Below are 24,249 nucleotides of genomic sequence, written 5' to 3'. Positions count from 1 at the left end.
TTGCCCTAATTGGGGCTATTCAGTCAGGTGTAGCTTGATTTCCTTGGCACAGGTAGCAAGGGGCCCATGTCTAGCAATACCCTTGGCTAGTTAGGACATCACTTCAAATACACAACAAGTGATAGGAGGATGCTTGCAATAATTCTAACTACTGAGAATTGCTGGGGTAGCATTGCTACCTCAGACTAGAAACAGCTATATGCAAATCAGTTTTGATCCTAGTTTCATGGTTGGCGTCCCACAAAGTCCTCTCTAGTCTAGCCAAATTCCATTTGCCACTGGACTACCTGTTGCCCGTTGTCGCGGTCATAGGCCAATGCCTCCTGAGTTGATAACTCACTTTCTGAGAGTCTCAGCACCTCTCCAACAGCACTCCTGGGTTCAGCGAACTTGGGTGCAACTCTGTGTGTCGGGTCTTGGTCCTTGGTGCTGCAAGGCGGTGGTGGCAGTGAGTTGAAGGCCTTGGACTACCAACCTGCCCCAGCAGGCTTCTTCAGCTGTTGTGTCTCTGCTTGCGAACAGGAGGGCAGTCAGCTGGCCCATGGAGTTCTCTTCGCTTGAATGGGCTCTGGAGACAGCTTCCCTTGAGCAAGACACAGCAGGCACAGTCCCTCTCTTTGCTAGCCACCAGGTGTAGCAGGTGCAGTCTTCATCTATGCAGCCCTGCTTTGCTGGTCTTTCGATGAAGCAGGGCAGTCCTTCTTCAGTCCTTCTCCCAAGTCAGCGGAGACCTTATATCTGGGTGCCAGGGGTGCACTCTTTATCCTCTGAAAGGGCTCTTAGGGCAGGATGTGGTTGGTAGCCAAAGGGCTGCTAGGTTCCCTCCTACCTGGTGACCACTTCCTGTGGAGTATGGCATGTGGCCATCCCAGGATGCAATATTCTGCCCACTCCCAACATGGCATGATTCTTGTTTCTGTATTCAGACTTCACTAGCCCAACCCCGGGGTATGGCTCCCTTGGGAAACCAGTTTGGCAACTGGTTTCCCCACTCGGCTTCCCATGTCAGCCTGTCTACCTCATTAATGGGGGAGTCCTCCCCCCTGATGTTACACATCTGCCTTTTAAAGGAGGCTTCACCTTTGAAGCCTGCCTGCTGAGGCAAACACCCAAGTGGCTTCCTTCAGGAAGGAGGGTACACCTCCCTGGCCTGCAATCTCTCATTATTCTCCTTCATGAGAATTGTTGACACACCTCTTCAGAAGGGCAGAAAGCTGTCTTGTGCAGAATGCTACATGTGTGCCCAGGAAGGCACGAGTTTTAAAGGTGACAAAGTGGCAGCTTTGCTAAAGCTGCACACTGCAACAAGATACATTAATTTTGAATTGAGATACAAGCCGGGCTTAATGTAATAAGTTGGTTGATACCTTGGAGTGCCTACTTTGGTTGGACCGTCCAGGGGTTAGCACAGCTGATGGGTCATGTGTGTAACCTTTTTCTCATCTTTCCACAGCAAAAACTGTAGTTTTGTGTGTTTAACTGTCAGGACATGCAAGGTACATGTCCGGCCTGTGTCATATGTTGCACCCTGTCTTCCGACCTTGGTAGACATGCCAGAGAGGTGACTTATGCATGTTCAGGGGAAATGGTGGCTTTGTCATTGCGTTCAATGGTAAAGTCAGGGTAGCAGTGCATGACTGCTCTACCAGTCAGCAATGGCAGGTTGGGGGACTTGTTTTAGTTGGGGGACCTCCAGGGTGGCACAATCAGTGCTCAGTGCTGCAAGCCCAGAGGTCCCACTCTAACTTACTTGCCCTGAGTACCAGGATGCCATGTACTAGGAACTTACAGGCAAGTTAGCAATATCCAATTGGGTACAGCCAATTCAACATACACTATAGGGTCAGGGCACTGATGTCTGGCTAGCTGGCCTCAATGCGCTTTCAGAGATGAAAAACCAGCAGCATCAGTCGAAAGACTTGGGGGTGATCATACAAAAAGAGGCCTTACCCCAAGCGATTGTCATTGGTCAGAAAAATTGTAAGCATTCCTCCCATCATTTTTTGCCATAAATGGCAAGGCTCTACCCAGACATGATCCTCTGCTCACTGTGCCACCGGAACCAAGCTATGCCAGACCGATGATCCCTAATAAGTGTGAAAGAGGTCATTGTTTGCTTGGGTTCAGCTTTTGGCCGGGCTTGGCAGTTTGGGTGAACTGTTCCTATTGGAGTTGGGTCAAGACCAATTTGCATATCGCTGAGTCCAAACTGAGTTGGCAAATGTATTTTGAAGAGCATGTTATGACCAAGTAGAATGAATGATAAGTATGTTGTGCTTCTGTAGGAATTGATAATTCAAGGCAACTATCAGAAATCAAACTGTGATATTTTAAAAACATTTAAAATAAGAGCACCTTCTGTACATCGGCTACACATTAGATTGAGAGTCCATATCTTTTGTTGATTACCGATCAGTGTCTTAAAATGAGGCAGCTATGTTATTTCTTGACAACTTGGATAGATATGAGATGGCTAACGATTTACCCTGAAAAGACAGAAATTGAGTTTGTGGAATTTGGGACTGCCCTCAGAGGAAGCCGGAGACACGTGTGTGCAAACGATACAAATCTATTTCTTTCACTCAGGTGAGCAATCTTATATACTCTCAGACCACAGTCTGGCCATGTGCATTCCATTGGCCACGATGATCAAGTCTAAGGGGGTTGCTTAGAGTTTTGGGGATGAGGGACAAAAGTGGCAGCGGGCACTTTGGCGACAGGACTCCAGCCATTCTTACCGCCATGCAGATTTGGATGTGCCTTACCGCCAAGCAAAATGTGTCAGTCCCATCTCCAATTCTGACTTGGTGGATTGGTGGGGGCAAGGGGTGAAACCTCACCTTTTTTCCTAATTCCACTTCGGTTTCCAGCTGGACATGACTGGACAACACCCTCTGTCGCTACTGCTGCTGGACCATGGAGAAAACACGACACCCCTGATGCTGGACACAAAGGTAGGGAACCTGCATTGGCTGTGTAAGTTAGGGGGCCATTGCACATGAGCTCAGGCCACTGCAGACATATACATGTCACAGTAATTGTTTTAGATTACTGTGACATGCATATGTCGGGGACACGGGTGGGATAGACACATATGGGGACACACTGGTACACAACACATATCGCACACATTCACAGATGTAATTTTGGTGACAGTGTTCATTGACAAATGAATACTGGCACCAAAATGAAGGTACACTCACACGTGTCATCTGTGTCCTTGTGTACACATTGCAAGGGGACATGTACCTGTCTTCTTGTGCTTCGAGTTGTGCATGTGAGTCTGTTCATGTATGTGTTTGTGCAATGCATTTGGCTGTTTGAGGTGAAGGGAGGTGTAGTGGTTGTGTCAGCATGTGTGCAATTTGCATATGGGATTGATGATGTTGTGTATGTTGTGTAATGTGTTGTTTTGCTGCGTGCAACATTCAGGTGAGTGTAGCTGTGTGGCGGTCATTGTTGTGATGTGTGTTGTGATGTGTGAGTGTGTTTGGTTAGATGAGTGCGTAGTTGTGTTGGTTGTTGTGGTTGCGTTGTGTGTGGGTGCAGCATCAATAGTGTGTGTATGTTGTGTCATGGATGTATGGCAATGAGTGCATCATACATGTGTTATGGCGGAATGGCAATGGATAATAATGTGTATGTGGTGTATTGTGTTGTGTGATGCAGGGGAACACATGGAAAAAATACAATGTGTGTGTGTGGGTGTGTGTGTGTGTGACTTAACAGGATTCTACAACCACTGCCATTGTCCGATGTCGATTGCGTCCTGCAATGCTCTCCCTCCATCAGCAAACCGACGCCAGTACACTGCCTGCAAGACTGTAACATCTAAATACTGCAGGGAGAACACCGATGATTTGCCAGTCACCTCGGGTCCGCCGCTGTGGCATTTAGGTGGTAACGCCATCAAGATCTAAATCAGGCCCATAGATTGCAGACTAAGAGGCTAAAATCACTTTATGCTTACATGGGCTGACAGTTTGACACATTGGGCCCAAGTTAGTCCCAGATCAAGTGGTTCTTTGGTCCATCGAAGGTAGGCTGCGATGTCTGTTGAAAGACCCCAAATGGTTCTTCCTGCTTGATTTTGTTTAGTTGCTTCCATATGAAATTCTTTGAAGCCGGTTAGTTGTGTTGGAGTTAATGTCCAGTTTTAGAAGGATATCAAAGTTTCAAAGATAAACTGTGAAGTCATTCTCTCCCACCTTGCTGCAGAGGCCGTTCACATTCCAGGAACACAGTTTTAGTGGGTGGTGTTCAGGTCAGAGGGCCTTTTGTTTTTTAATTAATACCTCCCACATTGCCCTTGAGGGGGTACGCTGCAAACATGCCTTGTATAAGTTGGCGCTCCCAGTGTGTTAGGTTGCTAGATGCTTGATATATGCAGAGAGGCTGTATGTGTTTGTGGGTTTCATGGACCAATAGCTCCCCTTAAAACTCCACTTGCTACTGTCAGCCTCTTGGGTGGTGGTCTCTGCAAAGAAAGTAGAGATCTATGGTATAACTCTGGCTCAGCCCTTCTTATTTGAATGCCCCATTTGGAAATTGTTTCACAATTCTGCCATACCTGGGTTGCGATTGATGGATTGGCCCTTGTAACTACAGTTATTTTGGTTCCTGGAATGAACGGATTAGACTTAAATTTAATGCCTTCTATTTGACTTGACTGTAGATGTTTGAATTTCTGCAGGGCACGGGCCAGTTTAAAGTAGTGCTTCTATTTAAAACATTGTGAAGACCTCTAGACTTGTGTCGTGGGATCAATTTAAGCCTCACCGAAGCCAAGTTAATGGGGTCTTCATGTGATTGTGGTGATGCCTTCCACACATGTTGATGAAGTAACAGAGGAAAGGGCTCATGTCACAGCGGGTGAGGGAGACTGATTTGGGCCAAGGCAATGGATCCTTGAGGCGTCTGAGCAAATAGCTGCAAGTGCTCGATTGGTGGTAAGTAGATCCCAGTCGCAATATTTACTGATGGTGTACTGGATTGGAAAAAACCATCTGTCCTTGCAAAGAGTGGAGATACTTGGCTTGTGCAGTCTTGGGTTATAACTGTGCTGCGTGTCAGAAGAGTGAGTTCTCTGGTTATAGAAAGGGGAACTATGTCCTGGGAATGAGAAGTTTTTGTCGCTTTGAAAGTGTTGGGTTGTTTGGCCTCTGATGGCTGAGAAATGGAGATTATGTTCTTGCTTTGAAAATGTCTGGTTGTTTGGGCTCTGATGGCTGAGAAAGTTTGAAAGTCCCTTCCTTCTGTACGAATAAAGTGTAGGGAGGGATTGTCCCTTAGTTAAGCTGATGTTGCTGGGACTCCTTTGGGGTATGCAGGTTTTCTAGATCTTCGTTATTGTAACTGGATGAGGAAGGGGCTGTCCCTGGAATGAACTATTGTTGCTTGAACTCCATTGGGTACTGCTGTTTGCCTGGTTCCTCAATATTATGACTGAGTGTGGGGAGGGGCTTTGTGCTTTTGACCTTATTCTCTTGCTGGCCTGGATTTTCTGGGGTCTTTGCACTCTCTTTTTGTCAAGGATGTTCTTGGGCCTTGTTGCAAAGGGTACTGCGTCGGGTTGGAATGGTCAGAGAGAAAAGAAGCCTCCATGGAGTGCTGATTCATTGATACTTCTGTTATTTGAGCTGCTTTGTTGTTCAGCTTTATTTTCTTGAAGTTTACCTGGTCATTCTTGAGGTGACGCTTGGTCGGAGAAAGCTGCTGGGGGTCAGCGTGCAAGTTCGATGGCTTTTGGTTGTCCTGCTCCCGCTTGGCCACATTGTGGGGAGGGCTGTCTGCCGGAAGGTAGCAGGCTGATTGTACTGTATGAATCAGGGAGGGGGATTTAAGGGCTTTGACTCCCACTAAAATGTCCGAAAGGATTGTTGGAACTGTTTTAAGGGGGTCCATAGTTGTGGTGCATTGGCACGAATTATGTGCTCTCCTGATCAAGTCATTTAAGGCCTGCAATTTATGGTTGATACCTAGGACATAGGCAGACAGGACATTTAGTAAGTCGACCTGGATTTCTATTTTTTTCCAAATGGATTGACAAGGCCGAAGAGATCACCTCCATAGTGTCCAGCAGAGGTGTCCCTATTGAATTTGGAAAGATTTGCTTTTTTCAACCGGCGAGGAACCGTCCTTGTTGGATTTGGGTGTGGAATTTAGAGCCTCTCTACTGCTGAGTTGAACATGCAGTGAGACAGTATTACGCTCTGTTTGTCCCACCTAAATTGACCTGCCCTGCGGGCTGATTTCAATCCGGGTGGGTGGGTTTCCCTGGTGGAGTCTGATAAGGGTAAGCAGGGCATTGTAGTTGTGTTTCGGTCCAGAGTTAGATGTGGTGTTGTGCTGATCTGTAACACCACCATGGAACTGATCAAAGGGGTGCAACAGGAAATTCTGCCTCCCAACAGAGTCCTCTGGTGCCCCTTCTGGTAAGGCCTTATTGTCCAGGCTATGGGTGTACAGGGAAAAGGAAATCATAATGGGGGTGCACCCGGGGGCTGGATATAGGAGTCACTTTTTCCCCAAGTGCTTGGTGGTGATAGGACTATGATGTGGTGTACTTGCTTAGTTGACTGTGTTTGCTCCGGGCTGTTGTATGCACCTGTGCTTTAACGAGGAGTAGGTTCGTATTGAGGGCAGCTGTCTCGCCTGACGGAGAAAAAGAAGAAAGGTGGCCCAATGTCTGCAACTCCGTTTTTTTTATCTGATCCTGGTGTACTCAAACAAGGAACTTACTCAGTGCCGCTGGAGGTGAGTGGGTCCAGATAGGGTCGTTGCCCTGAGTGAAGGGGCCTGACTATGTGGTTGACTTTAAAAGCTCTGTTATTTTCGCCATCCTAGAGCCACTGGGCATGGGGGTCAGTAGGGCAATAGCTGGTGTGGCCCCCTTGTTGCGAAAGGTTGCTGATATTGCTGGGTGCTTTGTGGATTCGCCATCTTTAAATTTTGCCTTCTCCTTGCTCCTGGATTTTTTTACAGGCTTTGCACTGCTGCGTACCTTGCCAGATTTCATGATGGCAGAAGCTGAAGATGGAATGAGTAGAAGGTTGTCTAACCCCAATTTTACTCTCAGCAGACACTAAGCCTCATCCTAGCCAGCTGGCGTAGGCCCTGTGAAGGAAGCTCCTCTGGGTTCTGGCGTGCTGTGGTTACAGCTATAAATGTGTCTTTGTGTCACTGTCTTTACATGGGTCCCCTCCTGTACCAGTACTTGCCAGAAGATGTGTAGATTTTCGTTGAGTGGCAATCACTTTGGCCCCGGACGCTTTGTTGGCTGTGCCCTGTTTTACTTGTCCGCTGAAGCTTGATGCTTATATGCTCTTGCTTGCTTCGCTTGTTTCATATTTTGTGTCCTTTCAGGGTCCTCACAACAGGAGTAGGGGGCGAGGTACTTTACCCCGGCTTCGCAGTGCCTCCTCGCCCGCCTCAGCAAATTTCCTTGTTGCTTGTGTCAAGGGCCGAGGGGGGCAGGTGCACACATACTATTGGCTGGCTGGCGGGTGTGTTCTGTTGGCACAGTTTCTGGTCCTTTCCTGCTGTGGCTGGGACAAAGAGGTCTACCTGGGCAAGGCTGGGAGCGCGCCCGGTAGCAAGCCGCACCTGGGCCTAGCCGGGCCATTTCCGCAACTCGGGCAGTGATGACTAACAGCACTGGCCCACTACCCCCCGCCGCAGCTGCAAGCTCAGCCGCTTGTAAGGAGCGAGTGAATGAAAGGACATCCAAGACAAAGTGCAGAAGTAAGTAGATGGCAACAGGAGCAGTTTGGGTGCCGTGCAGGCGAGGGCCGGGGGGGAGATGGGGGGCATTGTAGAGGGAAACAGCCGGCAGCTAGGAGCAGCGGGGCTGCAGGAGGTCGCGGAAGGTCTCGAAGGAAAGTGGGGGGGCAAAGGAGCTCTGAGCGGCATCACAAAACTACAGCCGTACCCCTTCTTCCGCTGTCCCCCCCTCCTTCGCTTCACCAGTGTCGATGTCCCCAGTAGCTCCAGGGTTGTCGCATCGCAGCTTCGGAACCGTGGCCACAAGAGCCGCAGAGCCGCCGCGACTCCCGCGCTCCACTTCTCGTCCATAGCTGTTTGACGGCAACATATTTTCTTCCTTTATGACCTTAAGTCGTGCATTCTACTTCATTTCTCTTGTCATTTTTTCCACTAATTTCAATTAAGCCGATCTCTCTTTGGGGAAACAGGGCCGAACTTACTTTAATAACAAAAGCCATGATGATGACCTCTTTTCCCCATAAGGTGGTAATCTGCCAGCAGATAAGACTGGCAATGCCAAAACTGAGGGCATTTCAGAACTAGTCACAGATGGCAGGGGGCCCTGTTAACTTAATGCCTACAGCCACGCCCGTCAATGATATCCACAGGTGAGAGAACATTAGGACCACCACAACCACACACTTAGAAGATGATCACAAAAAGGCAGTCAAGCCGCAGTTTAAAGGCTTTTGGCTACAGATTGAAAATGTCACTTACCCAGTGTACATCTGTTCGTGGCATCAGTCGCTGAAGATTCACATGTTGTGCATAGCCCGCCATCTGGTGTTGGGTCGGAGTGTTACAAGTTGTTTTTCTTCGAAGAAGTCTTTCGAGTCACGGGACCGAGGGACTCCTCCTCTTTGTCTCCATTGCACATGGGCGTCGACTCCATCTTCGATTGTTTTCCCCGCAGAGGGTGAGGTAGGAGTTGTTTGTTAGTAATAGTGCCCATGCAATGGAGTGAATAAGTATGTACCTATTTAAGATTTAATATATTTACAAATGTACAAAGTTGAAGCTAACTTCCAAATGGCTACAGGCTCCCGGGGAGGTGGGTGGGCACATGTGAATCTTCAGCGACTGATGCCACGAACAGATGTACACTGGGTAAGTGACATTTTCAGTTCGATGGCATCTGTCGCTGTAGATACACATGTTGTGCATAGACTAGTAAGCAGTTATCTCCCCAAAAGCGGTGGCTCAGCCTGTAGGAGTGGAAGTAGTCTGAAATAAGGTTCTTAGTACAGCTTGACCTACTGTGGCTTGTTGTGTGGATAGCACGTCTACACAGTAGTCCTTGGTAAATGTGTGAGGCGTAGACCATGTGGCTGCCTTACATATTTCGTGCATTGGAATATTCCCTAGGAAGGCCATGGTAGCGCCTTTCTTTCTGGTTGAGTGTGCCCTTGGTGTAATGGGCAGTTGTCTTTTTGCTTTAAGGTAGCAGATTTGGATGCACTTAACTATCCATCTGGCTATACCCTGTTTCGATATTGGGTTTCCTGCGTGAGGTTTTTGAAATGCAATAAACAGTTGTTTAATTTTTCTGATGTTTTTAGTTCTGTCGATGTAGTACATTAGTGCTCTTTTGACGTCTAATGTATGTAGTGCCCTTTCAGCTATGGAATCTGGCTGTGGGAAGAACACTGGTAGCTCTACCGTTTGATTTAGGTGGAACGGTGAAATAACCTTTGGCAAAAATTTAGGATTGGTCCTTAGGACTACTTTATTCTTGTGTAGTTGGATAAAAGGTTCTTGTATTGTAAACGCCTGAATTTCACTTACTCTTCTTAGAGATGTGATGGCGATGAGAAATGCAACTTTCCAGGTTAGGAATTGTATTTCGCAAGAATGCATAGGTTCAAAGGGTGGACCCATGAGTCTTGTTAAGACGATGTTGAGGTTCCATGAAGGAACAGGTGGTGTCCTTGGTGGTATAATTCTTTTGAGGCCTTCCATAAACGCTTTAATGACAGGTATCCTAAATAGTGAAGTTGAATGGGTAATCTGCAGGTATGCAGATATTGCTGCAAGGTGTATTTTAATGGAAGAGAAGGCCAGGTTCGATTTTTGTAAGTGTAGTAAGTAACCCACTACATCCTTTGGAGATGCGTGTAATGGTTGAATTTGATTATGATGGCAGTAGCAAATAAACCTTTTCCATTTGCTTGCATAGCAGTGTCTAGTGGATGGTCTTCTAGCTTGCTTTATGACTTCCATACATTCTTGTGTGAGGTTTAAGTGTCCGAATTCTAGGATTTCAGGAGCCAGATTGCTAGATTCAGCGATGCTGGGTTTGGATGCCCGATCTGTTGTTTGTGTTGTGTTAACAGATCTGGCCTGTTGGGCAACTTGACGTGGGGTACTACTGATAGGTCTAGCAGTGTTGTGTACCATGGTTGCCTTGCCCACGTTGGTGCTATCAGTATGAGTTTGAGTTTGTTTTGACTCAATTTGTTTACTAGATATGGAAGGAGAGGGAGAGGGGGAAAAGCGTACGCAAATATCCCTGACCAGTTCATCCATAGGGCATTGCCTTGAGACTGCCTGTGTGGGTATCTGGATGCAAAGTTTTGGCATTTTGCGTTCTCCTTTGTTGCAAATAAGTCTATTTGAGGTGTTCCCCAACGTTTGAAGTAAGTGTTTAGAATTTGGGGGTGAATTTCCCATTCGTGGACCTGTTGGTGATCTCGAGAGAGATTGTCTGCAAGTTGATTCTGGATCCCTTGAATAAACTGTGCTATTAGGCGAATGTGGTTGTGAATTGCCCATTGCCATATTTTTTGTGCCAGAAGGCACAGCTGTGTCGAGTGTGTCCCCCCCTGTTTGTTTAGATAATACATTGTTGTCATGTTGTCCGTTTTGACAAGAATGTATTTGTGAGTTATGATTGGTTGAAATGCTTTTAATGCTTGGAAAACTGCTAGTAGTTCGAGGTGATTTATATGCAGCTTTCTTTGATGTACGTCCCATTGTCCTTGTATGCTGTGTTGATTGAGGTGTGCTCCCCACCCTGTCATGGAAGCATCTGTTGTTATCACGTATTGTGGCACTGGGTCTTGGAAAGGCCGCCCTTTGTTCAAATTTATATTGTTCCACCATAAAAGCGAGAGGTATGTTAGGCGGTCTATCAACACCAGATCTAGAAGCTGACCCTGGGCTTGTGACCATTGTGATGCTAGGCACTGTTGTAAGGGCCGCATGTGCAACCTTGCGTTTGGGACAATGGCTATGCATGAGGACATCATGCCTAGGAGTTGTAATATCATCTTCGCCTGTATTCTTTGTGTTGGATACATGCGTTGTATAATCTTTTGGAAATTTTGAACCCTTTGTGGACTTGGAGTGGCTATTCCCCTCGTTGTGTCTATTGTCGCTCCTAGGTATTGTTGTACCTTGCACGGCATAATGTGTGATTTCGCATAGTTGATGGTGAAACCGAGTTTGTAGAGGGTTTGTATGACCTGATCTGTGTGGTGTGAGCACCTTGTCAGTGAGTCGGTCCAGATTAGCCAGTCATCTAGATACAGGAATACGTGTATTTGCTGCCTTCTGATGTGTGCAGCCACTACTGCTAGGCATTTTGTGAAGACTCTTGGTGCAGTTGTTAAACCGAACGGCAATACTTTGAATTGGTAATGTATTCCTTTGAATACGAACCTTAGGTATTTTCTGTGCGACGGATGTATTGGTATGTGGAAATACGCGTCTTTGAGATCTAAGGTTGTCGTGTAATCTTGTTGCTTTAGCAATGGTAACACTTCCTGTAGCGTGACCATGTGAAAGTGTTCTGATTTGATGTATGTGTTTAGTGTTCTGAGGTCTAGGATTGGTCTCAGTGTTTTGTCCTTCTTTGGTATTAGAAAGTACAGTGAGTAAACCCCTGTATTTGTTTGTGTATCTGGTACCAGTTCTATTGCGTTCTTTTGCAGTAATGCTTGAACTTCTATTTCTAGGAGGTCCGAATGTTGTTTTGATATATTCTGTGTTTTTGGTGGTATGTTTGGAGGGATTTGTAGAAATTCTATGCAATAACCATGTTGGATAATTGCTAAGACCCAAGTGTCTGTTGTTGTTTTCTCCCACGCTTGGTAATACTGACTTATTCTTCCCCCCACTGGTGTTGTGTGGAGGGGATGAGTGACGTGTGAGTCACTGTTTGGTTGTAGGTGTTTTGGGGCTTTGAAATTTTCCCCTGCTTCTAGGGAATTGTCCTCCTCTGTATTGGCCCCGAAAGCCTCCCCTTTGGTACTGTCCCTGGTAGGTGGACGGTGTTGAATGTGAGGTACTGGCTTGTGTGGCTTGACCCCGAAACTCCCATCTAAAGGTTGTCTTGCGGAAGGTGTTGAAAGTGCCTCTGCTCTGCGGGGAGTAGAGCGCGCCCATGGCTTTTGCAGTGTTAGTGTCCTTTTTTAGCTTCTCAATTGCCGTGTCCACTTCAGGTCCGAACAATTGTTGCTCATTGAATGGCATATTGAGCACCGCCTGCTGTATCTCTGGTTTAAAACCAGATGTTCGTAGCCACGCGTGCCTTCGTATGGTTACTGCCGTGTTAATTGTTCTTGCCGCTGTGTCTGCTGCGTCCATAGAGGAGCGTATCTGGTTATTGGAGATATTTTGGCCCTCCTCAACCACTTGTTTCGCCCTCTTTTGTAGTTCTGTGGGTAGATGCTCAATGAGGTGTTGCATCTCGTCCCAGTGGGCTCTGTCATATCGCGCTAGGAGCGCTTGAGAGTTAGCGATGCGCCACTGGTTTGCAGCCTGTACTGCGACCCTTTTACCGGCTGCATCGAACTTGCGGCTCTCCTTATCCGGGGGTGGTGCATCGCCCGATGTGTGAGAGTTTGCTCTCTTGCGAGCTGCCCCTACCACAACCGAATCTGGTGGCAGTTTGAGGTGATGAAAGCTGGGTCTGTGGGAGGTGCTTTATATTTCTTTTCCACCCTCGGTGTTATTGCCCTACTCTTGACAGGCTCTTTGAATATGTCCTTTGCGTGCCTTAGCATTCCTGGGAGCATAGGCAGGCTTTGGTAGGTGCTATGTGTGGAAGAGAGGGTGTTGAAGAGGAAGTCATCCTCAACAGGCTCCGAGTGTAGAGACACGTTATGGAACTCTGCTGCTCTAGCCACCACTTGTGAATATGCTGTGCTGTCTTCTGGTGGTGAGGGCTTTGTAGGATACGCCTCTGGACTGTTGTCTGACACTGGGGCGTCGTATAAGTCCCAAGCATCTTGGTCCTGGTCACCATGGCTTAAGGTGGTGTGAGCCGGTGAATGTGACAGAGTCTGTGCCGGTGAAATGTGAGCTACAGGTGGCGGAGAGGGTGGCGGAGTTACCTTCTTCACCAGTTTTGTTTGTGGTGCTTGTTCTTGTTGGAATTCAAGTCTCCTCTTCCTCCTAATAGGGGGAAGGGTGCTTATTTTCCCTGTTCCACTCTGTATAAAAATCCTTTTTTGAGTGTGGTCCACCTCGGTGGATTGTAATTCCTCCTCGAATCTATGCTTTCGCATTTGAGAGGACAGTGATTGTTCCTCTGAATAGGAACCGGTAGTTGGCTCGGTTGCGGGTCGTTTTGGCACCGAAACTATGTCCACGCTCTTTTTCGGCTCCGAGGCGACTTTTCTCTTTTTCGGAGTCGAACCCTCTCGGCGTCGATCCTCCTCGGTGCCGCTGTCTCTGCGTCGAGCAGCTTCGGCTCCGCTATCTCGGCGTCGATCTTTGTCGGCAGCCCTATCTCGGTCCCGAGATGGCTGGGTGCCTGTGTCTCGACCCGAGTCGGACGATCTCGGCACTATTTCGGCCTTCTTCGGTGCCGATGGTCGGTCACCGATTTTATGGGTTGAGCCATGGCCTGATGGCAGTGGCGTCCCCTGGGCCTTGTCAGTTTTCTTATGTGCTATCTTCGACGTCTTACTCACTGTTTCATGGCCGTCGAATTCGTCCGAGTCCGATTCATGGATCGAGAAGGCTTCTACTTCTTCTTGTTCCTCGAATTCTCAGTGTCCTGTCGGCGTGGACGCCATTTGCAGTCTTCTGGCTCGTCGGTCACGGAGCGTTTTTCGGGACCGGAACGCACGACAGGCCTCACAAGTTTCTTCCCTGTGCTCGGGCAACAGGCACAGGTTACAGACCGAATGTTGGTCTGTATATGGGTATTTGTTGTGGCATTTAGGACAGAATCGTAACGGGGTCCGTTCCATCAGCGTCGATGTCACACGCGGTCGGGCCGACCAGGCCCCGACGGGGGATCGAAAACTACCCCGAAGGGCAACGGAGATGTTATCGTTTGGATTCGATGTCGATGCTATCTAACCCGATCCCGAACGCAACAATACCGACGTAATTTTCCGATTTTGAGCTAACTTTCCGTTCCGAAACCCGGAGCGAAAGGAACACGTCCGAACCCGATGGCGGAAAGAAAACAATCGAAGATCGACGCCCATGCGCAATGGAGACAAAGAGGAGGAGTCCCTCGGTCCCGTGACTTGAAAGACTTCTTCGAAGAAAAACAACTTGTAACACTCCGACCCAACACCAGATGGCGGGCTATGCACAACATGTGTATCTACAGCGACAGATGCCATCGAACATAAGATTTCCAGTAAAAGGGAACTCACGATAAAACAGACGCCGTAATTCTCCACAATGTCATCATGCTCATAATCTAGAAATTCCTGCAAAGACCTGAAAAACAAAACAAAGGGAAACACAAAATTGTTATCAGCAGCTTTAAATGGTGCATTGTTTTGTCACTCTGTTCTTTAAGTTAAACAAGTCTTAAGGCTGGACAGCTAATCATCACTCACTTTTCCTTATAGTTTAAAAGAATTACTAGCCACTTTATTAGCAAATGGTCATTAAAACTGAGATGGCTGTACGGAAGCTTTTTAGCACCGCATCTCAGCTGAAGAGGTGGGGAGCACCACACCGCCATAGAAACTGACCTCGTGGGGAGTAGGTCTGGCAACAAAGGGTGACCTATTTCCCTCTGAGCATGCTGGTCCCAGCCTACTAGGCTTTAACAACGATAGGCACAGGAGCAGGCTTCACTGGGTCCTTAAACATTTTCATGAAATGTATATGGAAAAAAACGTGCTCTAAGCGGCATCTGTATCCCACTTTGCAAGGGGATTCCGTTGTCAGCTTCACACATCTGTTGGGCCCGAACTTCCCAATACTTCACACTATTTTTCATCTTTAGCCGATGGGGAGTATTACTTCTGGATTTGGACACAGAATGAAAATGTCACTTACCCAGTGTACATCTGTTCGTGGCATTAGTCGCTGCAGATTCACATGTTTGGCACAGTCCGCTGCCTGGTGTTGGGCTCGGAGTATTACAAGTTGTTTTTCTTCGAAGAAGTCTTTTTTGGTCACGGGACCGAAGGACTCCTCCCTCTTCGGCTCCATTGCGCATGGGCGTCGACTCCATCTTAGATTGTTTTCCCCGCAGAGGGTGAGGATGGAGTTGTTTGCTATAAATAGTGCCCATGCAATGGAGTGAATATGTATGTACGTTAAGAGTTTATAATAATTATTTACAAATGTACAAATGTTTAAGATTTAAGATCTACTTCTAAACGGCTACAGGCTTCCCGGGGAGGCGGGAGGGTACATGTGAATCTGCAGCGACTAATGCCATGAACAGATGTACACTGGGTAAGTGACATTTTCAGTTCGATGGCATATGTTGCTGCAGATACACATGTTTGGCATAGACTATAAAGCAGTTACCTCCCCTAAAAGCGGTGGTTTAGCCTGTAGGAGTTGAAGTATTTTGGAATAATGTTCTTAGTACAGCTTGGCCCACTGTAGCTTGTTGTGCATTTAGTACGTCCACACAGTAGTGTTTAGTAAACGTATGAGGCGTAGACCAGGTTGCAGCCTTACATATTTCGCTCATAGGAATGTTTCCTAGAAAGGCCATTGTAGCACCTTTCTTTCTGGTTGAGTGTGCCTTTGGTGTAATAGGCAATTCTCTTTTGGCTTTAAGATAGCATGTTTGAATACATCTGACTATCCATCTAGCAATGCCTTGTTTAGAGATTGGATTTCCTATGTGTGGTTTTTGAAAAGCTATGAACAGTTGTTTTGTTTTCCTGATTAGCTTTGTTCTGTCAATGTAGTACATTAGTGCTCTTTTGATGTCTAATGTATGTAGTGCCCTTTCAGCCACGGAATTTGGTTGTGGGAAGAACACTGGCAATTCTACTGTTTGATTTAAATGGAATGGTGAGATTACTTTTGGCAGAAATTTTTGATTTGTTCTTAGAACTATTTTATTTTTGTGTATTTGAATAAATGGTTCTTGTATGGTAAATGCCTGTATTTCACTTACTCTTCTGAGGGATGTGCTTGCAATGAGAAATGCGACTTTCCAGGTTAGATATTGCATTTCACAGGAATGCATGGGTTCGAAAGGTGGACCCATGAGTCTTGTTAAGACGATGTTATGGTTCCATGAAGGAACTGGTGGTGTTCTTGGTGGTATAATTCTTTTTAGCCCTTCCATGAATGCTTTAATAACTGGTATTCTAAATAAAGACGATGAATGAGTAGTTTGTAGGTAAGCAGATATTGCTGCGAGGTGTATTTTTATAGATGAAAAAGCGAGATTCGCTTTTTGCAAATGTAGTAAGTATCCTACTATGTCCTTTGTAGAGGCATGTAATGGTTGTATTTGATTGGTATGGCAGTAGTAAACAAATCTTTTCCACTTAGATGCATAGCAGTGTCTAGTGGAAGATTTTCTAGCTTGTTTTATGACCTCCATGCATTCTTGTGTGAGGTCTAAGTGTCCGAATTCTAGGATTTCAGGAGCCAAATTGCCAGATTCAATGATGCTGGGTTTGGATGCCTGATCTGTTGTTTGTGTTGTGTTAACAGATCTGGTCTGTTGGGTAGTTTGACATGCGGTACTAGTGAAAGGTCTAGTAGAGTTGTATACCAAGGTTGTCTTGCCCATGTGGGTGCTATCAGTATGAGTTTGAGTTGGTTTTGACTCAACTTGTTTACTAGATATGGAAGGAGAGGGAGAGGGGGAAAAGCGTATGCAAATATCCCTGACCAACTCATCCATAGAGCATTGCCTTGTGATTCGCGGTGTGGGTACCTGGATGCGAAGTTTTGGCATTTTGAGTTTTCTTTTGTTGCGAACAAATCTATCTGGGGTGTTCCCCAAATTTGAAAGTACTTGTTCAGAACTTGGGGGTGAATTTCCCATTCGTGGACTTGTTGGTGGTCTCGCGAAAGGTTGTCTGCTAGTTGGTTTTGTATTCCTGGAATAAATTGTGCTATTAGGCGAATGTTGTTGTGAATCGCCCACTGCCATATTTTTTGTGTTAGGAGGCACAATTGTGTTGAGTGTGTTCCTCCTTGTTTGTTTAAATAATACATTGTTGTCATGTTGTCTGTTTTGACAAGAATGTATTTGTGTGTTATTATGGGTTGAAAGGCTTTTAACGCTAGAAATACTGCTAACAGTTCTAGGTAATTGATATGAAATTTTGTTTGGTGTATATCCCATTGTCCTTGAATGCTGTGGTGATTGAGGTGTGCTCCCCACCCTGTCATGGAAGCATCTGTTGTTATAACGTATTGAGGCACTGGGTCCTGAAATGTCCGCCCTTTGTTTAAATTTTTGCTGTTCCACCATAGAAGCGAGAGGTATGTTTGGCGGTCTACCAACACCAGATCTTGAAGTTGACCCTGTGCCTGTGACCATTGTGATGCTAGGCACTGTTGTAAGGGTCGCATGTGTAGTCTTGCGTTTGGGACAATGGCTATGCATGATGACATCATGCCTAGAAGTTTTAGCACAAATTTTGCTTGTATCTTTTGGTTTGGAAACATAGCACTTATTACCTTGTGGAATGCCTGCACTCTTATTGGACTTGGAGTGGCAATTCCCTTTGATGTGTTGATGGTTGCTCCTAGATATTGTTGTGTCTGACACGGTTCTAGGTGTGATTTTGTATAGTTGATGGAAAACCCCAGTTTGTGAAGGGTTTGTATGACATATGTGGTGTCGTTTGCGCATTTTTTTACTGTGTTGGTCTTGATTAGCCAATCGTCTAGGTAAGGGAACACATGTATCTGTTGTCTCCTGATGTGTGCTGCTACTACTGCTAGACATTTTGTGAACACTCTTGGTGCAGTTGTTATTCCGAATGGCAACACTTTGAATTGGTAATGTATTCCTTTGAATACGAACCTTAGGTACTTTCTGTGAGAAGGGTGTATTGGTATATGAAAGTACGCATCCTTTAGGTCTAATGTGGTCATGTAATCTTGCTGTTTGAGCAGTGGAATGATGTCTTGTAGTGTGATCATGTGAAAATGGTCCGATATGATGTAGGTATTTAGTGTCCTGAGATCTAATATTGGTCTTAATGTTTTGTCTTTTTTTGGAATTAGAAAGTACAGGGAGTAAACTCCTGTGTTTTTTTGTTGTACTGGTACTAACTCTATTGCATCCTTTTGCAGTAGTGCTTGAACTTCTAGTCCTAAAAGTTCTAAATGTTGTGGTGACATTTTGCGTGTTTTGGGAGGGATGTTTGGTGGGAATTTGTGGAATTCTATGCAATAGCCATGTTGGATTATTGCTAATACCCAATTGTCTGTTGTAATCTGTTGCCAAGATTGGTAGAATTGGCTTAGTCTTCCCCCCACTGGTGTTGAGTGAAGGGGTTGCGTGACTTGAAAGTCACTGTTTAGGTGGAGGTGTTTTTGGAGTCTGGAATCTTCCCCTACTCCTTGGGAATTGACCCCCTCTATATCCCCTGAAACCTCTCCTTTGGAATGAACCCTGATATGGTGTGGTTCTTGTTTGTTGGCTGGTGGTGTCTGTGGGTTGGCCACGAAACCCCCCTCTAAATGGAGTTTTTCTAAAAGAGCCTCTGCTCTGCGGGGAGTAGAGTGCGCCCATGGCTTTGGCCGTGTCTGTGTCCTTTTTAAGTTTTTCAATGGCTGTGTCCACTTCAGGGCCAAAAAGTTGTTTTTCGTTGAAGGGCATATTAAGGACAGCCTGCTGGATTTCAGGTTTGAAGCCTGAAGTGCGGAGCCAAGCGTGTCTCCTTATGGTGACAGCAGTGTTGACTGTTCTCGCTGCAGTATCGGCTGCGTCCAGTGAAGAGCGGATTTGATTGTTTGAGATCGTTTGTCCCTCTTCAACTATTTGCTGCGCCCTTTTTTGGTATTCTTGGGGAAGATGGTCTACGAGAAGTTGCATCTCATCCCAGTGTGCGCGGTCATATCCGGCCAGCAGCGCTTGAGAATTTGCGATGCGCCACTGGTTGGCTGCCTGTGATGCTACTCTTTTTCCTGCCGCATCAAAATTTCTGCTTTCTTTGCCCGGAGGTGGGGCGTCGCCAGATGTATGGGAATTTGCTCTTTTGCGAGCTGCCCCTACTACTACGGAGTCAGGTGGTAACTGCGAAGTAATAAACACTGGGTCTGTGGGTGGTGGTTTGTATTTTTTATCCACCCTTGGGGTGATGGCTCTTGATTTTACGGGCTCTTCAAAAATTTGTTTTGCGTGCCGTAACATCCCTGGTAGCATTGGGAGACATTGATATTGGCTATGTGTAGCCGAGAGGGTGTTAAATAAAAAATCATCCTCTATAGGATCGGAATGCAGTTGGACATTGTGGAATTCTGCAGCCCTAGCCACCAGTTGCGAGTATGAGGTACTGTCCTCTGGCGGTGACGGCTTTGTCGGGTATGAATCTGGATCATTGTCCGGCACTGGGGTGTCGTATAGGTCCCAAGCGTCTTGATCCTGATTATCTTGACTTATGGTAGTTTGCGCTGGTGAGTGCATTTGTGGCGGTGTTTGTGCCGGCGATGCCTGTTGTGGTGGAGAGGGCGGAGGCGTGACTTTTTTAACCACTTTGGCTTGTGGTTGTGCGTCATCCTTGAGGAGACCGATCCTTCTTTTCCTCATTATTGGGGGAAGGGTTGATATCTTCCCTGTGTCTTGCTGGATGTACAGTCTCTTTTGTGTGTAGTCTGATTCTACACTTTGGAGCTCTTGTCCAAATCTGTGCATCTGGCCACTTATTCCTTGTTCCTCTGTGTAGGATGAAGGTGTGGAAATTTTCGGCGCCGAGAGAGAATCTTTTTTCGGCTTCGGCACCGACAGAATTTTTGTTCCTTTCGGCATGGAGTCTCGGTGCCGATGTTTTTCGGTGCCGGTATCTTGTTTTTGTCTCTCGGAGCCGCTATCTCGGCTCCGAGGTTGCTCCATGGCGGTCCCTCGACCGGAGTCGGGTGTCTTCGCTATGGGCGTGCCCTTTTTCGGCGCCTTCGACGGGTCGCCTGTTTTATGGGTCGAGCCATGGCCTGTTGGCAGTGGCGTCCCCTGGGCTTTCGTTTTCTCGATGGTTTTACTTTTCGACGTCTTACTCACAGTTTGTTGCTGTTGTTCGACGTCGGAGTCTCCGGATTCTGAGTCCGGAACTGAGAATGTTTCCTCTTCGTCGTCGAAACGTTGTTTTGTCGGCGTGGACGCCATTTGTAGACGCCTGGCTCTTCGGTCCCGGAGTGTTTTTCTGGACCGGAAGGCTCGACAGGCCTCACAGGTATCTTCCTTGTGCTCGGGGGACAAGCACAAGTTACAGACCAAGTGCTGATCTGTATAAGGATACTTACTGTGACATTTTGGGCAGAAACGGAACGGGGTCCGTTCCATCGGCTTCGATGTCGCACGCGGTCGGGCCGACCAGGCCCCGATGGGGGAATCGAAGCTACCCCAAAGTCTTCCGATGATCGGTGTTGATGTACCTAACTATCCCGATACCGAACGGAACAATACCGACGCTTTCTTCCGAGATTCTGACTAACTTTCCGAACCGAAACACGGAGCGAAAAGTAATACGTCCGAACCCGACAGCGGAAAAAAACAATCTAAGATGGAGTCGACGCCCATGCGCAATGGAGCCGAAGAGGGAGGAGTCCTTCGGTCCCGTGACCAAAAAAGACTTCTTCGAAGAAAAACAACTTGTAATACTCCGAGCCCAACACCAGGCAGCGGACTGTGCCAAACATGTGTATCTGCAGCAACATATGCCATCGAACACACTATTCCTGCATGCAGTGCTCGCCACAAAAAATATACATTTTTTGTACTCCATAATAGCGCAGGGAGTTCATTATAATAACAATTTTATATCATATCGTGGCACTTACACTTTTAAGGAGGACCTAGGAGCATAAGTGGTTCATAAGCCACGTGAAAACAACTAACCTATTTTATTTCACTATTCATCTTCAGTCTAGATTTCTTTTGAATATTTTAGGAGCACACATTTTGTTGTGACTTTTCTACTGGCTCTGGATTTTACTATAACTGGATCGTCTGCTGGCATGGGGTACCGAAAAGGAAATAATCCCTACGATTCAAACAGGATTCTCCAAACATACCAGCACTATCACAAACATCACGGCCATTGCCCTCTTAAGTGACTAAGCAAAAATATGAAACGTCACCTCCACCTATGCTTTGTTGACTTCAAGGCGGCATTCGACCATGTGGACAGGAACGGGTTGTGGAAGAAGCTTGCAACCTGGCTTCTCCATCGACTTCTACGCCTAATAATAGCTCTCCACACAGACACATGGGTACGGATAATATTAGGCAGAGGCACTCATCTCGCAAGGCGGATCCCTACTACCAAAGGCCTAAAACAGGGCTGCGTTCTGTCACCCACACTATTCAATCTATATCTAGCAGACTTAGCGAGTGCACTCACCCTTACAAACTCGCACCCTCCAAAAATTGGGGACCTCGAGCTACCATGCCTCATGTACGCCGACAATCTCGTACTACTCAGCCACACGGAGGTAGGCCTTCAGAGACTACTCAACGCCACTCAGCTCTACACAGCTACGAATTACTTGACAGCAAACTTTGGCAAAACACGCACACTGTCAACTAGGTCAAAGCCATCCACAAGAGCCTGGTTGTGGGGTAAGACACGACTGGTCCACACAGATAAGTACAAATATCTTGGAGTCACTGTTGACAAATCGGGGAACTTCGTGCATCAAAGGAAAAGCCTAATGGGAAAAAGTCTAGCCATAGCACTCTCACTAAAAAGACTAAAACCCTTCTGAATGGGCCTTCAGACACCCCCCTCTTAAAAGTGATTAAAGGCCAAGCTCCTCCCCACTATAATATACGGGAGTGAAGCACCAAAAGGCAGGGACTCTGATATCTTAAATCGTGCAGTGAGCAAAGCTTACAGGACGATCTTTAACATCCCCAGATTCACCTCCCCTGCCCAACTGAGATTGGAGTTTGGTCTGCTGAACCAATCCCTGGCTCGACCTGTCACCTACATAAACCTTTGGAGCAAAGCCCGTGGTGCCTCCCCGGGCAATCTCAACTATCATTCACCTCCCCATTAAGAATTCACTTAGATGACTCTCTTAAGAAGACCGGACTAACGGACTTGTGGAGGACCTCAATCCCACACAATACCTTTAAGAAAGCTGCTAGGAAATCACTTAGGCTCCAGTCACTACTGGAGGACAAAGCAGCCTTCACAGAGGTCTCACGCCTGGATGACCCTGCACACCTACATGTCTTCGACACCACAGCCATACCTAGGCCAGGGCTTCTCGAAACGAACAAAGGACGACTTCTTAAAGTACCGACTTGGTCTCCTACCACTTGCCTTATATGCAGCCCCCTGGTTGAGGGATATAACCAATTCTATCTGCCGCCTGTGCGGTGAGGACACGGAAGATCTCCTGCACGTCCTTTGTTCATGCAATAATCTCGCACTAGAACAAAAAGCTCTACTGAAGAGCAAATTTAATGAAAAAGGCATACGGACATGGAGACAAGCAGTAATGGTGTGCTTTGCACCTGGTGATCTACAGTTCAATTGTGCCTTGTTAAAGTTTCTACTGCAGGTGTCACAAAAGTAGGATTTAAATGAGCAGCACTGCCCCCCTGTCGATCTAAAGGAGGCGGTCAGGCCTAATGCCTGACAATGAACTACAATGGCATTAAGCGCTGCTCTACTTACACTGGAGCAATGCAAATTCTTTAAACAACAACACTTTACCATCATTTAAAGCGCGCTCCTATGGAGCCGAACTGAAATGACTGAACAATGATTTTTCTTTTTGACCTTTTTATATAGTGCTTATCTATTTTTTGTGTTATGTTTTTAAGTAACTAAACAATAAAATCTCACTCTCCCATAACTGCCTTGGCTAGGACTTTCCCTTCCCGAGCCAATCATCGATGATTCTGGTTGCCAATGACAATGTGTTCTAGGTTTTGGCTTATAAAATAAAGAACATTCGTCCTTTGTTAGCTATATTGAAAGGGACCTGTATCTGCAACTGCAACTATTTTGAAGAAGAGGGACGCTGATGTTGCGTGATCCTGAGTTTGTGGGAGAGGCGGAGCAAGCAAGGAGGAAGGCAGCAGAGCCGAAGCAGCAGAACGGAGCAACCACTGCCAAAAAAGCCGGCTGAAAAAAACACAGAGAAAGCCAGGGCTGGCGGCGGCCGGTTATTTGCCTGAGGTGTGGCGTGCCTGTGGTGTGGCAAGGAGCGAGGCAGTGAGCTGCCAGGAAAGCCGGGGGCAGCGGAGGTGGCCTGTCAGTTGCCTAAGATGTGGTGCTGGGTCTCGGCTTGGCTGCGGCCATGGAGGAGCGAGGGAGAGGAGAGGAGCAAGGGAGCTGAGACACTGCTGCACAGAGACTCTCCTGAGGTCCCGGAAGCCAGGAACCCGGGAAGGGAACACAGAGGTACGCGGGGTACGACAAGGAGACCGGTAGGGGGAGAAGGTGGGCAGTCAAGTCAGGGCCCAGCCCCGGAAGGGTCTCAATTGCGCTGTCCAGGCGCATATTCTACTTTACCTCTCCCTCTGTTTAACTATCAGTCTCCCTGCCTACCTGCCGATCGCCGGTTACACCATCAACCAGCCTGCCTACTCGCCTATCAGCCTGCCTATCAGCCTGCTTGCCTGTTACCTCTTCTAGCGTGGCAAGCTGTTCTATCCTCCATCCCCCGCTCTGCTCTGTCCAATCTGTCTTGCCGCTGGAAGCTGAGTTTATCGAGGAGACCTCACCTCACCCAGGCCTGGCCTTTCATCATGCCATATAAAGTAGGGAGTAAAACCTGTCTCCTGGACTCTAGGACTCCTCACATCTCTCCTGTCCTTTTAGATTATAGCTGTAGTATTGTTATTTAGTTTTATAGTTTAGGCTTGTACTTTCCTTCTGTTAATGTTTCTCCTGTTTCACTGTTGTAAGGTTCTTATTTTATGTCATCTTGGTATGCTCCATCTCCCCCGCTCTGGCTTTCTGTGCTCTAGCCTAGAATACTGCTTTGTGTTCTATGGTGACAGTTGGTTTACAGAAGTCTGCCTGCGGGTGTAGATGGAGTTTCTTCTTCCTGCATTTGAAGCTTGAAATAAACCATTTTGATGAAGATTCACTTCTGTTCTATTTTGGAGTATTTTCT

General features: G+C 46.8%; 1 protein-coding gene across 1 annotated transcript in view; it reads right to left on the bottom strand.

Annotated features, from left to right (window-relative positions):
* HERC5 (HECT and RLD domain containing E3 ubiquitin protein ligase 5) overlaps positions 1-24,249 on the bottom strand; it is a 315,041-nt gene that overhangs the window by 28,428 nt on the left and 262,364 nt on the right. Inside the window, exon 18 of the mRNA XM_069230254.1 lies at positions 14,382-14,448. Within this exon, the coding sequence (XP_069086355.1) occupies positions 14,382-14,448 (67 nt within the window). The remainder of the gene's footprint in view (positions 1-14,381; positions 14,449-24,249) is intronic.

This window comes from Pleurodeles waltl, chromosome 1_1 (genome assembly GCF_031143425.1).
Source record: "Pleurodeles waltl isolate 20211129_DDA chromosome 1_1, aPleWal1.hap1.20221129, whole genome shotgun sequence".
Taxonomy (NCBI): Eukaryota; Metazoa; Chordata; class Amphibia; order Caudata; family Salamandridae; genus Pleurodeles; species Pleurodeles waltl.
The sequence above is the reverse complement of the archived record's forward strand: the minus strand, read 5'-3'. Positions and strand labels throughout refer to the sequence as shown.